The sequence below is a fragment of the Dendropsophus ebraccatus genome, chromosome 8, assembly GCF_027789765.1.
Source record: "Dendropsophus ebraccatus isolate aDenEbr1 chromosome 8, aDenEbr1.pat, whole genome shotgun sequence".
Taxonomy (NCBI): domain Eukaryota; kingdom Metazoa; phylum Chordata; class Amphibia; order Anura; family Hylidae; genus Dendropsophus; species Dendropsophus ebraccatus.
Window position 1 is genome coordinate 40725901 of NC_091461.1, and position 16444 is coordinate 40742344.

General features: G+C 40.8%; 1 protein-coding gene across 3 annotated transcripts in view; it reads right to left on the minus strand.

Annotated features, from left to right (window-relative positions):
- The window catches only part of SH3PXD2A (SH3 and PX domains 2A), a 219620-nt gene that overhangs the window by 16512 nt on the left and 186664 nt on the right, over positions 1–16444 (minus strand). For all 3 annotated transcript variants that reach the window (XM_069980239.1, XM_069980238.1, XM_069980240.1), the window contains one exon: positions 6809–6922. In XM_069980239.1, coding sequence (XP_069836340.1) covers positions 6809–6922 — 114 coding nt within the window. The remainder of the gene's footprint in view (positions 1–6808; positions 6923–16444) is intronic.

Sequence of the window (16444 nt, forward strand, 5' to 3'; positions counted from 1 at the left end):
AAAGGCTGCTCTGATAGACACCAGGGTATAAGCACACATGGTAGGCAGAGGGCCCTGCTAGATATTTTACCTTGAGAGCCAGGATGCTTAAATTACACTTTAAAGCAAATGTACCGATAGTACATTGCTTTTTTGTTTTTTACACGAATGGACCGGTGCCGGAACAGGGGTACCGGCGTCCTTTTTTTGTACCGCCACCTAGCTCACCAGTCCGGGTCTATTCCTGAGCACCTGCCGGGCATGAAGCACTGGGGGCAGGCCCGTCGGCCCCAAGTGTGACAATCTCCTTTTCCTTCTGAGACATGGCTCCATTGATTCTAATAGAGCTACGTCACAGAGGGGAGAGGGTTTCGTCACACTGGGGGTCGGCCGGGCCACCCCCAGTGCTTCATGCTTGGCCAGTGTGCAGGAACCTCTCATCGGTTTAATAAAAGGAGGCCGGTATCCCCGTGCTGGCACTGTTCCATTCATGTAAGAAACAAACAAAAAAAATGATGTACTGGTGGTACATTCGCTTTAGGGCTATGTTCACACACAGCATTTCTGTCAGTCTTTTTTCAACCAAAACCAGGAGTGGGTCCTTAACACATAAACTGTGCTAATCTTTCCATTATAATTTTGCCTTGTCAGTTTCATTCCTGATTTTGGTTGAAAAAAGATCGACCATAACACTGACTATGTGTGAACATAGCCGAGATCAGGAATGAGGAACCTTCGGCCCTCTAGCTGTTGTAAAACTTAAGCTTTGGCTGTCCATGCATGATGGGAATTGTAGTTTTGCAACAGCTGAAGGGCCAAAGGTTCCCCATCCCTGGTTTAAATGAATAGTACCATAATATCTGACCATACATAATGTTGTTGACATCTAGTTTACACAATATCTTGCATTTTTATGGTAGAATTAGGAATTCTAGTTATAGATGTGAAGAGCCATTAAAATGTGAGCCATTTTAACAACCATCACAATTATGACAAACCACAAAGACATTTTTATTGAAAATGCTAAATTCCATTTCTTTTCAATACTCAATACTTAATTGTAGACTTGCACTTACACATTATAGTTACCGTAACCAACCCAAACTGTACATATCTCATTGTAATTGTGTAATACTACTTTTCACTTTTACCACTTTACACTAAAGGGGAACCTGTTATCACTTTCAGACTTTTATCAGAGTTTGACCAAAATAGTCTAAAGGCCCTTTTAGGTGGGCTGAGCAGACACTGATAACAAGCATTGATCTCTGTAATCGGTGCTTGTTTACTGAGATTTAAAAAGGCTCAAATAATTATGTGGCATTTTAAATTCATCTTTGTTGGCCGCCCTTCCTGTTTACCCTGGGGCAATAATAATGATTTTATTGGTGCACAAAAAAAAGCGATCAGCTGATGAACAGGCATTCAATTTACATGGCCGATTATCAGGAAAGATCGGTCCTTTGAATGCCCATTTGCCTAATAATCACCGTGTAAAGGGACCTTAAGATGTACAGCAGACCTTAACTAAGATCTCAGAGGTCCGACATCTCTCTTTTCCCCCGTGTGCAATCTCCCGAACACAGACTTGAAGATCTTCACTGTAAAGGGCTACAGGCTGCGCATGCGAGCAGCAGCTCCATTCATTCTCTATGAAGCTGGTTGGACCCCTTGCTATCTAAGTGATGCCCTATCCTGTGCATACTCTGAATAAGGCATAACTACCCCAGGTTAGAATACTATTTTACATAAAAAAGACCCCCATATAAGTGACAGTAAGTACATATTGTCTTTGGTTGGTAAGTGGTTAATAATAATCAAAAATTCAGTAAATGTCCTTGAAAAGAATAATAATGCGGTTAGCCATGTGCAGGCTATAGACAATCCATTGGCTTCCTAAGCTCACCTAGGACCAGGGCTAGCGGGAGGGCAGTGCTCAGAGATCACAGAGGGTGCCCTCGGCTTATCAAGTGTTTTGACACATGACTTCTCACAGTTTTCTATTAGGGCATAGTTAGCTGAGACATTTGGATATAGTTAGCTGAATGTGATGAATAAAATATAGAATGTAATGTATCCAGACAGAAATACAAACATTTAAATAATACATCTGCTATACACACAATCCACGCATTTCCAGTCGACATGATGTATTTTTCAACACTTGCACTTATCTACTGTGGTTTTTCTAACTCATGACAGACTCTGCAGTGCAGGAAGTATCCTTCAGTCACAGTAAAATATTTATTACATCTCACTTTCTAAACTGTACAGTGCAAGATGCTTCGAAGCTTTAAACATTTCATTTTCCATCAAATCTGGACTAGCACAAAACACATTGGGTAACAATAAATCTATGTTGTCTTTTACATGTGATAGTTAATCTAACAAATAATGGGGCCCTCAAATGCAGCCCCAGACACTCTTAAAGGGGCTTTGTACCTCACAAAACTGATAGATAGATTTTAGGGGTAAAGCAGAATATACATACTTTGAAGATGGTGACACCAGTGTCAGACTGGGGTATGTGGGGCCCACCAGAGGAAATGAGCCTAGGGGCCCACCATTGAAGAACCAGTGAGAAGCTACATGTCAGTCAGTGTTTGTGCAGGTTCTAAGCTGGGGGCCCAGTGGAGGATCCTCTGGTCCTCTGGTGGGCCAGCCCGACACTGGGTGACACTACATGCTGTGCTTAAAAACATGCAGTGGGATCCTCTGCAATAGATATCCTCCAACTAGCCTCTCCGCTCTGAGAGACAGGGGGTGAAACTGTGTTGGGATTTGTTAATACATCATTATGTTTTGTTATTTGTTATTGTTTTTTATGTAGTTATGTTTTTATATGTAGTTTAGAATTGGGGGCAATTTAAGTTTTAGGCTATGTTCCAAATTCAGGGATATATCAGGTAAAGATGACCGAAGATCATTATTAGTGGCCGTCTATATAACAAGAAGGTTGCCTTCCCCGATATTTTCCTGATGTGGGAACCTAGTCTTATTCTAAAACCCTTTTTTTAAAAAAAAAAAAAGGAATGCATTTTTTTTTCTGCGTTCACAAAACTGAGGTAGACTATGCTTTTTCTGTATGTTATAAGTAAATATTTAAAAATGGATCTGTTAACGCAGTGTGAACCTAACCATACATTTTTATTATACTTTACAGTACTTATACAGTACACTGTACAGTACTTATACAGTACACTGTAATCCTTATGTATTGCAGTGTACTGCCATTCCCATGAACTCCATAAAGAGATCAGACATGTGACAGGACTGGCACCTGTCATCTAACTGCCTAGATGCTGCAATTGTTATTACCTGTGGCATCAAGGAAGTTAAATGACTGGAATCAATCAAAAATGGTGAGTGTCGGAGAGCAGCTGGCACCCACTGTGTTTGGAGGGGGCTCAGCACCTGCATACTCCACAAGTGCAAACCCACCAAAGAAAGAGGATCAGGATTTTAAGGATTGTCCAAAATGAACTATCTCAATTTCTTGGCCACCTACATCCCATCTAAATTTATTGGGCAGTATGGGTATTCAGAAATGACAAAAGAGTGCACCAAGAACCAGCATATAAGAGCGCACTAAGGAGGAGTACTGACAGTAAAATGATAGAGTAGCTTTTTCTTGGACTAAATTAAAAGCTGAACGCTGCCTGTCTTAAGACTTCAAAGCACATAAAAATCTTCTTTTGACTTTAAGCTGGATGGGGTAGTAAAAAGAACACGTGTGAAGCCTTTACAGGATAAAGAATAGGCTCAACTACAAAATCAGAGTCACATGTTTGTATCTGGTGCTAGAGTTATATTATGGCTAATGAGAAACTCTGTGAAAATATTATACACTTTGGGGCTGCGTTCACACTACGTATATTTCAGTCAGTATATGTATATTTCAGTCAGTATATTTCAGTCAGTATTGCAACCAAAACCAGGAGTGGATTAAAAACACAGAAAGGCTCTGTTCACACAATGTTGAAATTGAGTCGATGGTCGCCATATAACAGTAAATAACGGCCATTATTTCAATATAACAGCCGTTGTTCTAAAATAACAGCAAATATTTGCCATTAAATGGCGGCCATCCACTCAATTTCAACATTGTTTGGACAGAGCCTTTCTGTATTTTTAATCCACTCCTGGTTTTGGTTACAATATGAGGACCACAATACTGACTGAAATATACGTAGTGTGAAAGCAGCCAAAAGCTGAAAGGCAGAAAAGTTACAGTAACAATCAAAGGGGTATTCCACTCACACATTACTTATATATGGCTGCCTATGGTGAGACTAACAATTAATTCCAAACTTGGTATTATCTATTCAGTCTCCTTCTCCCAGTTCTCAGCTGCTGCTTTCTGCTGAAAACACAAAAATGTGTGTAAGCTTCTCTTTTGGTCTCCCCCTCCTTTCTTCTCCTCCCCTCTGAGACGGATGATGTCCCCTGGAAGGCTTTATCTGCAACATTGTAACTTCTTTGTAATGCTGGGAGGATTAGGGCCCTATTCCACAGGATGATTATCATTATCGTTATAGCTTTTTCAAAAGACCTGAAATCGTTCACCTATTTACATGGAACCATAATTGTTACTTATGATCGTTCTTGCGGTCGTCATGTCGTCACTATCGCGTTCGTCACTACTCGAACGACATCTTATTCAATACGAAAGATTTGTGAACGAGAAACGCTAAAAATAGGTACAGGTCTTATTAAATGATCAACGATTTTTTGTTCGGTCGTTAATCGTTAACTGCTATTCAACCGAACGATTATCACTTAGATTCGAACGACTTAACGATAATCTGAACGATAATCGTCCCGTGGAATAGGGCCCTTAATCACAGTGAATTTATTTACAACTTGACCTCAGAATAACCCTCCCAGCATTACAAAGAAGCTACAATGTTGCAGATAAACTCAGTTAGGGACTTGTTTACATCAGCCGTCTCAGAAGGGAGGGGAGGGAGACAGAGAGAAAGGCTCACACACAGATTTTTGTGTCTTCAGCAGAAATGACACTAGATGACACTGTCCACCGATGAAATGAAGCGATTTTTATAGAGGTATATAATCTGCAGCATCTAAGCTTGTGGATGGTGCGGAGAATGGCCCATAAAGTAAGGGGGATGACAATATCAATTTTAAAGAATTTGTTAAAAATGTAATTATAAAAACAACAAACTCTATATGTGACTCCTTGAGCAGTGAAGTGACAAAGACCAGTGGCTTAGGATATTTCATAAAATCTTTTTTTAGTCTCAGCAAATTTTATTTTAAAATCATTTTATAGACAACCACTAGAGGCCAAGCTCTTGTTATTTTAACCAGAAAATACTTTATCAGCCTGACTCCAGTCACAAAACTGTCCATTTAAGATCAGTAAAAAATTAGAACAACTCTATAAAAACTACAGCGTGTACATCCAGGAGGATGTCATGGATTAGCTGGTCAAAATAAGTGGAGCCAAGAAGGCATCAAACTAAAATGATCATGTAGGTAGATTAGGATCCAAGAGAGATTAGAAGGAACACAGTGTATTATATCATGTGAGGGGCCAATTTATTGAAATGAAAAGCACACCATGTAATACAGCATACTGTAGGTTGGAATGACCCACAATCCCATGGGGCTCACATTATTTAGCAATGTAAAAGTATACAGGCCACAACAGTGACTTCTCTCTTCTTGGCTAACTAACATCGATCATATTTTCCCGAGTTTTCTATCAGGCTGTAAATTTACTGGGTTAAAAGGATTCTTCTATTGATTGAAATAAGAAAGTAGAGCACACTCCGGTCCTCCCCAATGCCTCAGGGTACTTACTCCAAGGGCCCTATTACACGGGACGATTATTATGCAAAAAATCGTTATATCGTCCAAATTTAAACGATAATCACTCTGTGTAATTGCAGGCAACGTATCGTATGTTGTTGATCGTTGATTTAGATCTGAACCTAAAATTATCGCTAATCGTTCGTTAATCGTTCGCTGTAATTCCACATTCGTTTGCTCAAGTTCTGCATTTTTTCACTTATCGTTCAGTGTAATTGCACATTGCTTATTGTTTTGCTGGATTTAGAAGGAATAAACGATCAAAGTAACGATCGCAATAACGATTGTAGTAACGATCGTATCTAACGATTATCGTTCTGTGTAACATGGTGAACGATTTTAGGTTAACGATAAACAATCTTGTTTGCGATCGTTTATCGTTAGTCGTTAATCGCTAAAAATCGCTCCATGTAATAGAACTCTAATAATGCGCTCTTACAGTTAACTGACTGGCCACTATGGGCCCAGAATGACATTGGGTAAATACACAGAGGCACCTGGGCACACCGCAACTTGGCAAGTTGAGTATGCTTTATTTCAACATTTTAAACTTTTAGTTGGCCCCAGTTTGATTGTTTTCTAAATCAGAGGACTCTTTTAATACAGTACGTAGTTCAATGCTCTCTTTTCCATCACTCTGTAGATTAGGTAACCAGATCAGGTCACGCTATCGACCATTCAACTGCAGTAGTATGAATACCAATCAATACCCTTCCAGTTAATACAATAAAATTAAAACTGACCACCAAAAATGTAATAACATTTATCATTTTTGTTGTATAAAATATTTTGTGCACGACCCACCGCCATCCCCATCCCAGCAGATATACACTGCCAATAAACATATATAACTGTAGAGTTTTAATAGAAAATGATATCAGGCCCAACAGTTCAGTTATTGGTATTTCATCATATCAATGATTCACAAACGTCTTACTGAGGAGGCTACATTGCAGATGAAGTGACAAAAAGATGTCCGCTTTGTATAACTCACCATCTCCCGATTTAGAAGTGTTAATTTCAGAATCATCTTTGGTTCCACTTTGGGAATCTAAATAGGTGGCCGGAACCCAACCTTGTTCTTCTGCTGTGCTTACAAACCACCAGCCTGAAAGAGACAAAGCACACGTAAATATTCCACCTTAGATGTCTTTGGGATATTAACAATGTATAGAAGTGCAACCTGCATTTACCTCCAGAATAGGGTTTCTCTACTTCATCATACCATCCAGTCAATGGCAAGTTGGCCACAGGGCTTCCCCATATACTTCTATCAGAGTTAAGGAGACCACTGAGCACACCCGTTTCTGTGACTCCCATAGGAGTACATGGAAAAACAAATAGATACATGTGGATGCAGCACCTAAAGAGTTCCTTGCTAGGCAAGATGGGGGTTACTGGGCCCCCACTCTAGAGGTGGCTAAGAATCACAGGGGTGCGACCCACATCTATTACACTTTTTATGGTATATTCTGATATCTAGTTTGAAAACATCACATTAAAGAGGTTGAAAAAAACTACTTCCCCTGCCCAGTGCCCTCCTATTACACAAAATACAGAGTGGCTACAAATGGTGCCACTCATTCTGGAGGACCCAGGAGGCCATAGACAGCCTATTAGAGGTGCTGTAGGAGGACTATACAACTGCTGCCATGATAACCACAGTTACATAGTTGAAAAGGTTTAAAGAAAATACAAAAGGCCATCAGCTTATAACTGCACTGTGTTGATCCAGAGGAAGGCACAAAAACCCTTATGATTCAGATGGTAGTTGCCTAACACTAGGGGAAGAATTCTTTCTTTATTCTAAACATGGCAATCATAATAGATCATTGGGCCAACTTTCCACCACAAATCCAGTAACCATAGCTAGCAGGTGTCAGAAAGATACCCTGCTATCAAGTTACTGACAGGTGACCATTCTAACAAATGGTGCTACCCATCATTATACAGTATGGTCTTAAAGTGGTCACTGTCACCCAATAACCCTGCTCTTAACTAGGCAACAGAATCGGCAGAATGTGCTGTTTCATGTTTATCTGTTACACATAAAGGATTTGTTTCACTCGTCCGCAAACCATTTGGAAAAAAGCTGGTGTGGAAGGAATGCCAGATTCCAGTTATTGAAAACAGAACTCCATTGTTGCGTCCTATTTTTATTCAACAAACCATTCACATATTGCTTGACATTCACTTATAATTAGGAAATGAAGAAAGGGACATAGGATGACAGTCAGCTGAGTGTAATAACAGGGTCCTTATCCTTCCACTTACATAAATACATGCAATACATGCTAAGAATCTTTTTTTTTTTTTTTGCACACTTCATATAATTGAAGCTTCCATAGTAAGTGTCTTCATTCTGACGGCACTGTAGAACACCTTGACCAACTCCTATATCACTTTGTCTCATACTAGGGCTCTGGAGCTATGAATACATAAGTTTTTCTAAATACTCCTATTATTGTACTTGAGATCTTCAAATTATTAAAGGGGGGTACTCCGGCAAAAATCTTTTTCTTACAAATCAACTGGTTTCAGAAAGTTATATAGATTTGTAATTGACTTCAATTTAAAAATCTCAAGTCTTCCCATTTTTATCAGCTGCTGTATGTCCTGCAGGAAGTGGTGTATTCTTTTCAGTCTGACACAGTGCTCTCTGCTGCCACCTCTGTCTGTGAGGAGAACTGTCCAGTGCAGGAGCAAATTCTCATAGAAAACCGCTACTGCTCTGGACAGTTCCTGTCTCGGACAGAGGTGGAAGCAGAGAGCACTGTTTCAGACTGAAAAGAAATCACCACTTCCTGCAGGACATACAGTACTGGAAGACTTAAGATTTTTAAATAGAAGTAAATTACAAATCTTTCTGAAACAAAAAAAAATATTTTCTCTTCAAATAGCTTTTCCAGTTTGGAGAATCCCTTTTTGTTAGACATATCTGTCAACTATAGGCTCACAATAAACAGCTGAAGCTACGATCTCCAGTGATCAGTCTTAACCTGCTTAGGAACTTAGCAGCAAGTGTTTAATTTTCCTACAGCACCACCGCAGGGGAAATGGAGTATTACACAGATCTAGATGAAATAATGGATTGTCCATGTAGAGCACAGGCTTCTCAGGTCATTCACAGCAAAGGGCAGATGTCCACTATCGGCCATGATCTACAATCCAATAAGCCATAAATCACCACCCTAGGCTCAAAATCTGGAGCATCAAGTTAATGATAGATAAAATTATTTAAAGGGTTATCCGTTAATGATAGATAAAATTATTTAAAGGGGTTGTCCAGCGCTACAAAAACATGGCCAATTTTCCCCCTCTCTTGTCTCCAGATTGGGTGGGGTTTCAAACTCAGTTCTATTGAAGTAAATGGAGCTTAACTGCAAACCACACCTGACCTGGAGACAAGAGGTGGGGAAAAGTGGCCATGTTTTTGTAGCGCTGGATAACCCCTTTAACAAGCTACATGATACAAAGCATGAAGCCAAAATTAAAGGGCTTTCACTCCTAATATATCGACTAACATGATAGAAGAAATGAACAGCTTCCAAGCATACTGTACATGCTGGTATACATCAATGAAATGCTATGATGGATTTCTCTGGAGCAGTTCTGGAGCCTAGGGAAATGTTCTAGTCTTGTCTCATACAAGGCAGCTTCATGTACTCACTTTCATTGTCAGCTGAGGTTTGGTAGGATTCCTATGACCTGAAGTGTTTACAATCTAATACACTGCTCGAAAGATGGAAGTAAGTGAGCCAGAGAATGAAATCATATTGATTTACACTGGCTCAATTATGGACACTCAGTACAGTACAGGTCTAGCATTTCTGGAGCCTCCTAAATGAGGCACATAGGAGCACACAGACAGGCAGGGACATAGAAACTGACTATCCCTGTTATTTTATATACTTTCTGGGACATTTAAGCATGATAAAGAGGCTATAGTGCAACACATAGGGTGATATGTACATAAGAGAAAACTGTACTATAGAATTGTTGTATAGCACATCAGGGGCCAGCCGCATCCTACTGAATTGTTTAGAACATTGCACTATATAAAGTAGGAATATTCCTGATATTCATTTTACAGGCTAAGAGGGAGATTTATCAAACATGGTGTAAAGTGAAACTGGCTCAGTTGCCCCTAGCAACCAATCAGATTCCACCTTTCATTTTACAAAGAGTCTGTGAGGAATGAAAGGTGGAATCTGATTGGTTGCTAGGGGCAACTGAGCCAGTTTCACTTTACACCATGTTTGATAAATCTCCCCCTTTAAGTGTCTACCTTTCAGTTTTAGGCCGGGTTCACACAACATAAGACACCGACCGTTCTGTGACATGGCCGTGTCACAGAACGGTCGATGTCAGTGAAGTTCAACCTGGCCGATACTGCAGTACTGGCTGGATGAACTTCATTTCTTTAGAATTAGTGCCTGCATTCCAATTACCCATAGCAAACAATGTAAAGTGTGGCCTGAGCAACAACGGCCGTGATTTATTGAAAATATACATTGTGTGAATGTAGCCTTAGGCTATGTTCACACGCTGTATAAACAACTACTATTCTGCCTTGAACAGCCATTATTTAATGCTACCTACGGTCGGAATTACTGATCATGGTCATTAATTCTCGCTGTAGGTAGCGGAACGGCCACTGTTTATACAGCGTGTGGACATAGCCTAAAACTAAAAGGTAGACTGTATAGGGTTATCTCCTAAACGCTGTTCATACAGTGCGTGAACATAGCCTAAATGTGTTTCTGGCTTAAGCGTTTCTATTGCTCAGAATGGCTGAGCATGGAAACCATTAGGTGGAGCAATTGTAGTGAAGCTACCAAGGGTGGAAAGTAAATCCAGACTCTATGGACCAGCATTAAGACCACCAGCAAGCAATGGATTGTAAAAAAAAAAAAGCATTGCATTATTTTTACATTGTAGTCAATGGGGGGTAGATGGCAGAACTAATGTAAAAAATGCATGGTTAGCTGTTATTCATTCCCTGTAAAATTATACCTGGTGTGCAGGCAGCCATAGCCATATACAGTACATAACTGATCATAGGTGAACCATGAGGGTTCCATGAATACAGCTAGACTATCACTGTACACAATGTGCACTTCACACCATTTAGGCCAGTGGGGGTATACCTACCTTATTATGGGGCTACAGGTGTTACCATTGACTTCATTCATAGGCCATACATTACTATCAATGTCTCCTAAATTTACCATTTGCATCTGTGAGACAGCTATACACATTAGTGATGTATCACTCTCAATGACACAGATGCAGTAAAGTTACATTGAGTAGTTTATGGTACTTAGGCTACAAGGAGAGCACCTAGGGCCTCCCAATTCCTTGGGTGCACACCACTGTTGTAAGTGGGGGACAATGAATATTGGCATTTGTTGCGAGCTACAACCACTGTAAAAAAACATGTTAATACTTCTTCTTGAATTGGTTTAAGTAAGAATAATGGTGAAGAAGACATAATGTACACCACCACCGAAACTTGTACAGAATCTAGCTGTATATCACATCTCTACCAGATCAATGAAAGATCTACTTGGCAGCAACACATGCATATAGCACCGTATATTTAGACTGTACGGCTCCCTATTGGGGTAATTTGGTTTGCATTATAGTCAACTCCCTTTTGTTGACTTCATTCTGATGAGGTAAGGGAGCTTGCGTGCCTTGGGGATCCATTGAGCTAAGCTTATGCTTTTGGAGCGGTCATCCTCCGACAGGTCAAAGGGGGAAGGCCAGACTACACAAGGTAACCAGAAAGTTTTGCGCCATGCTACAATGGATAGACACCAGAATGGGTGACAATAAGTCAGCAATGTTTTGCCAGCACTTAAAGGAAACCTTTCGTCCTGGCACCCAGGGCAGAGCCTGCCCGACCCGGGCAACAATTTATCTGCGGTGGGACCGGCTTCTGGAGCTGGATTTGCAGGACGGGGTAAGTATCCGAGGCTCCACCGGGGGGGGATTCGGACAGGCTCTTCCCCGCTTGCCAGGATAAAAGGCTTCCTTTAAGAACATTGTAGTCAAAGATGAACCCTGAGCGTTTGCCAGAAAGGGAATCAGCATGTTAGACTATAATAGCAAGACATTTGCAAGGCTTTGCTTCACAGCATTTTTTTTAGCAATTCTTTTGTATATCTACAGTACTGTTGGACAGGAGAATGGAAACACAGACAGCATACCTGGATATATCCGCCATCATAAATCTTAAATCTGGACGGAAGAGGAAAACTAGATACTCCCCCTACACCCACTCAAATCCAAAACAGCTTATATATTTAGCACTTGATAACTGAGAGCTTAATGTTTTACTCTGTTACATTCATTAATTCCTCGGATGATTAACTGGTAAATGATACTATATAGGAGGAACAAACCTAAACTTTATACTAACATTGGTTATATTAAAGTCAGGAACCAGCCAAACATTTGTAAAGAGCTTAATTTTAGCAGTATCTCAGTATCACCATTACTCATTAGGACAGTGGCTGTAACCTATTCTCTTTGCCATTGTGAAAAACACCTTGTCGCAACACTATATTTTAATTTAAGAATCAGAACACACTAAAAAGTAACCTCAAGAACAAAGCGGAAAAGAACATTGTAATAACATGTGACGTTAGGTAGAAAACTGTGCAGCCCCCCTCTCACCCCAACCACTGTCTGTACCTACTTTAATGGTCCACCCTAACTGGGTACGGTATCCCTGCCTTCTCATTGGGCACTAGCTAGGCCTCCTGCCCCAAAACTGAGTCCTGATATTATATGGTGGGGAGGACTCTAGTATATGGCCATCTAGATGTTTTAAAATTACAACTCCTATCATCCTTTTTTCTAAAATCTCATAGAACATTAAATGGATTTTCCCATCTGCTGAGAATTCAACTCCCCACTCTTACTGATGTAAATGTACTAATATACACTATCAGGATATGGCCACAGGTGGTTTAAATGTACCCATCTATACTATCAGGATATGGCCACAGGTGGTGTAAATGTACCCATCTATACTATCAGGATATGGCCACAGGTGGTGTAAATGTACCCATCTATACTATCAGGATATGGCCACAGGTGGTTTAAATGTACCCATCTATACTATCAGGATATGGCCACAGGTGGTGTAAATGTACCCATCTATACTATCAGGATATGGCCACAGGTGGTTTAAATGTACCCATCTATACTATCAGGATATGGCCACAGGTGGTGTAAATGTACCCATCTATACTATCAGGATATGGCCACAGGTGGTTTAAATGTACCCATCTATACTATCAGGATATGGCCACAGGTGGTGTAAATGTACCCTTCTATACTATGAGGATATGGCACAGGTGGTGTAAATGTAGTGGATGTTCACAGAAGCAGCAACCTGGATGATATTTTAAAATATGTCATCCACATGCTGAGGAAACAATTCAGACGGAATCCACATGGAGAATGACGCACAGAGCGGATGAGAAATCTAAATCCATTATTTTAGATTAAACTTGACAGTATAGAATTAACGCCTTACTGTCATTTCCAGTACAATCTGCAGCTCATGTCATAAAGCCACTTAAATATTCTTTCAACCTCTGGGGCACTGGAGAATGCACTAGATATAGATATTAAGACATTGCTGTATGAAGCCTTAGGTTTGTTTCATAAATTTGCATTTCCTCCAGTATAAAGTGGTGATGTCCCAGTGGCAGCCAGGGGAATGTAATAATTCTTCCAGATGTGGATCATCATTATACTATAGTGTATGGCCCATAGAAATAAGGAGTGCTCTGCTCTGCTCCACCTATTCCCCACCACCCCCATATCTGTTGATGTCATTTTCTCACTGTTGGGAGTTGAAAAAGTGATGACCTGGACCCAACCCTACTAAGACATGCAGAAAAGCAAGGATGCCAAGCTATTCTATTATGTGGCGCAGCCCAAGATAGATAATAACAATAGTAATAATCTACACAGATAAAGAGGAAGAACAAATAGAAAGAGAGACTTTTTACACTAAAAGGGATTTTATATAAGAAATACATTCCTCCACATCTCTGTCTACACTCAGTCATCGGAAGGCACTTGCACAGCATTGGACTATGAGTCAGATATCCAGCCACAGGAGTTTTATTGACCTCACTCCACCAATCTCAAAGGCTATCATAGTGCAAAGCAAGACAGGAATAGAGGCTGGAGTTGAAGTCTACCCTCTTCAGCAATGCGAGTCTAAAGGCCTTATTCCACGGAACGATTATCGTCCGTATTCGGCCGATATCGGCCGCTACGGACGATAATCATCCCGTGGAATAGAGTGCAACGATCAGCCGACATCGTTCATGTCGGCTGATCGTTGCAGTCGCTTGTTTTTCAACATGTTGAAAAACAAGCGACTGATATAGCAGCGATCTGCTGCCGTCGCTCCATTGAATAGGAGCGTCGGCAGCAGACGCTGCTACATTCTATGGGCTGCCCAGGCGATCAGCGATCTCCCGGGCAGCCCCCCCGCCGCCCCTACCGCACTCACCCGCTCGCTGCAGCCGTGATGAATACCGGCGGCAGTGAGCGGGGAACGAGGAGCAAACGAGCGCTGAGAGCGCTCGTTTGCTCCTCTTTAAAGACCCGTGGAATAGGCCCTTTAGAAGCAATAATAGCCAGAGATTCCTCTGGAAACCACATAGGCAATGCCATAAAGAGGCCTTCCCGATGTCACACTGGTCCTTCTCCCATGATTATGGTGTAGGGTTGCATAATGTAGGGTAGTCAGACTCCTCTAGTCTTTATTCCAGGTGCACTAATATCTTACTGTTACATTGATTTGGTCATGGAACCAGTGTTATCGTTTCTCCAACCTGTTCTAAAAGCAATTCTCATTTTTCTATGCCAGGCTGCATATTGCTCATGCTACGATGACCAGACGACTGCCCTACCATGGCCTGCGGCATCTCTGGCCCCGTTTCCCAGCGATTGCAAAGCATGCATGCCCATTCAACATGGCCGACCATTCCTCAGACATGCAAATGCACACAAGCGTGTGTATTGAAGGGTGGTACTCATACTTGATACTGAATATAAATCTAGATGTTTGCAATATTTTGTTTACATTCTACATAATCTGTGTAATATGTATCTTCATCTTGTGATTTCCATAATTCCCCGACTTCTCCTTCTTGGTATTGCAATTTCAATGTTGCAGGACTGCCAAAAAAATAATCTCAGTCGTTCGGTAGCTTAGGTTCTTTTGGAAGTCCCATAGAGTTTTCATCAGAGTGGAAGCATGCATGCTTGACCACCATTCAAATGGAGAGACACTGGACCCCCTTTATCTTGCAATTAGTTGGACCCTCACTGATCGAACATTTATTACCTTTAGTATCCGGTGGACAGGTGGTAAGTTCTGCAAATGGAATACCACACAAGTCTGCTGGGTTATAAAGGGTCTATTCTACTGCATGGACATGTCAAACTAGTAGGAGACTTCCATACCATACATAAGTAGTGGGCCATCTACCTCAGCCCTACCAGGGTACACCATACCAGCCTGATCCTGATGGGATTTCTGTTTCGACACGACAAACTGCATAATAAACAATTCCTGAGCAAGATATTAATGTTCAATAATAAAAGTGCTTTTTTTTCTGCATACATCCATGGAAAAATATATAAACCATCTGCAAGGAGGGTAATCTAATCTTCTGGAGATTGTCTCATTTCATGTATTTAGCTTGGACACATCTCTGTTTGCTGGAAAGTCTTTTGGCAGCTACGAATCGCTGTGACACACGAGTCAAACCAGTTCACTGCATATATTTATCTCTTGAATATTGGTATTGTCTTACATGGTAGAATAGGGCAATTGTATTAATCTATTAAGGACACAGAGAACTTATTACAACCCAGGCATCTGCATGTAGTGACCTAAAGCCATGGATCAAGTCCGGGATATGGAGAGAAGTAACAATCTCACCATGATAACTTCCCATTGTTATATAGATATTACTGAGCATATAATGACTGTGTCTTGTGTACAATGTACAGGTATGCTCGGTTCTTTAAATGTCCATTTACCTAAGTAATCTTGAACATATGATGTCTTCAGACTTGGACAGTATTTCTTAATATACATTAAGCACGTCCAGTTCCTAAGATGTTAAATATATTTTCCATCCACAAATATGATCTACAATAAAAAAGGTCACATATTCCAAACCAAACTATGAAAATAAGCTTTGTGTCAGCTGGGCAGCCAGGGAGTTTGACAGAAGGCAGAACCAGTCATGCAATACCTCAAGCAGAAAGCACAGTCATAGAGTAGTCTCAGTGTTCTATAACATACAGTATGTGAAGGACGCAAAGCAGCAAAACTTCTGAAACTTGCTAGTACCCGTGAACCAAAAAAAATAGTCACATACAGACGGTGGAGGCCAGATTCTGTGGTTAAGGGGATGTCTGAGATAAGACACGGCCTATGGGATGTATCTAGTATTAGGCTATGTTCACACTACGTAAAATAATGGCCGTTGTCCGCGCCGCAAAACTACGACCGTTGTTTTGAGGATCCCTATAATGACTGCAATGCAATGTAACTACGGCTGTTGAATGCACACTACGT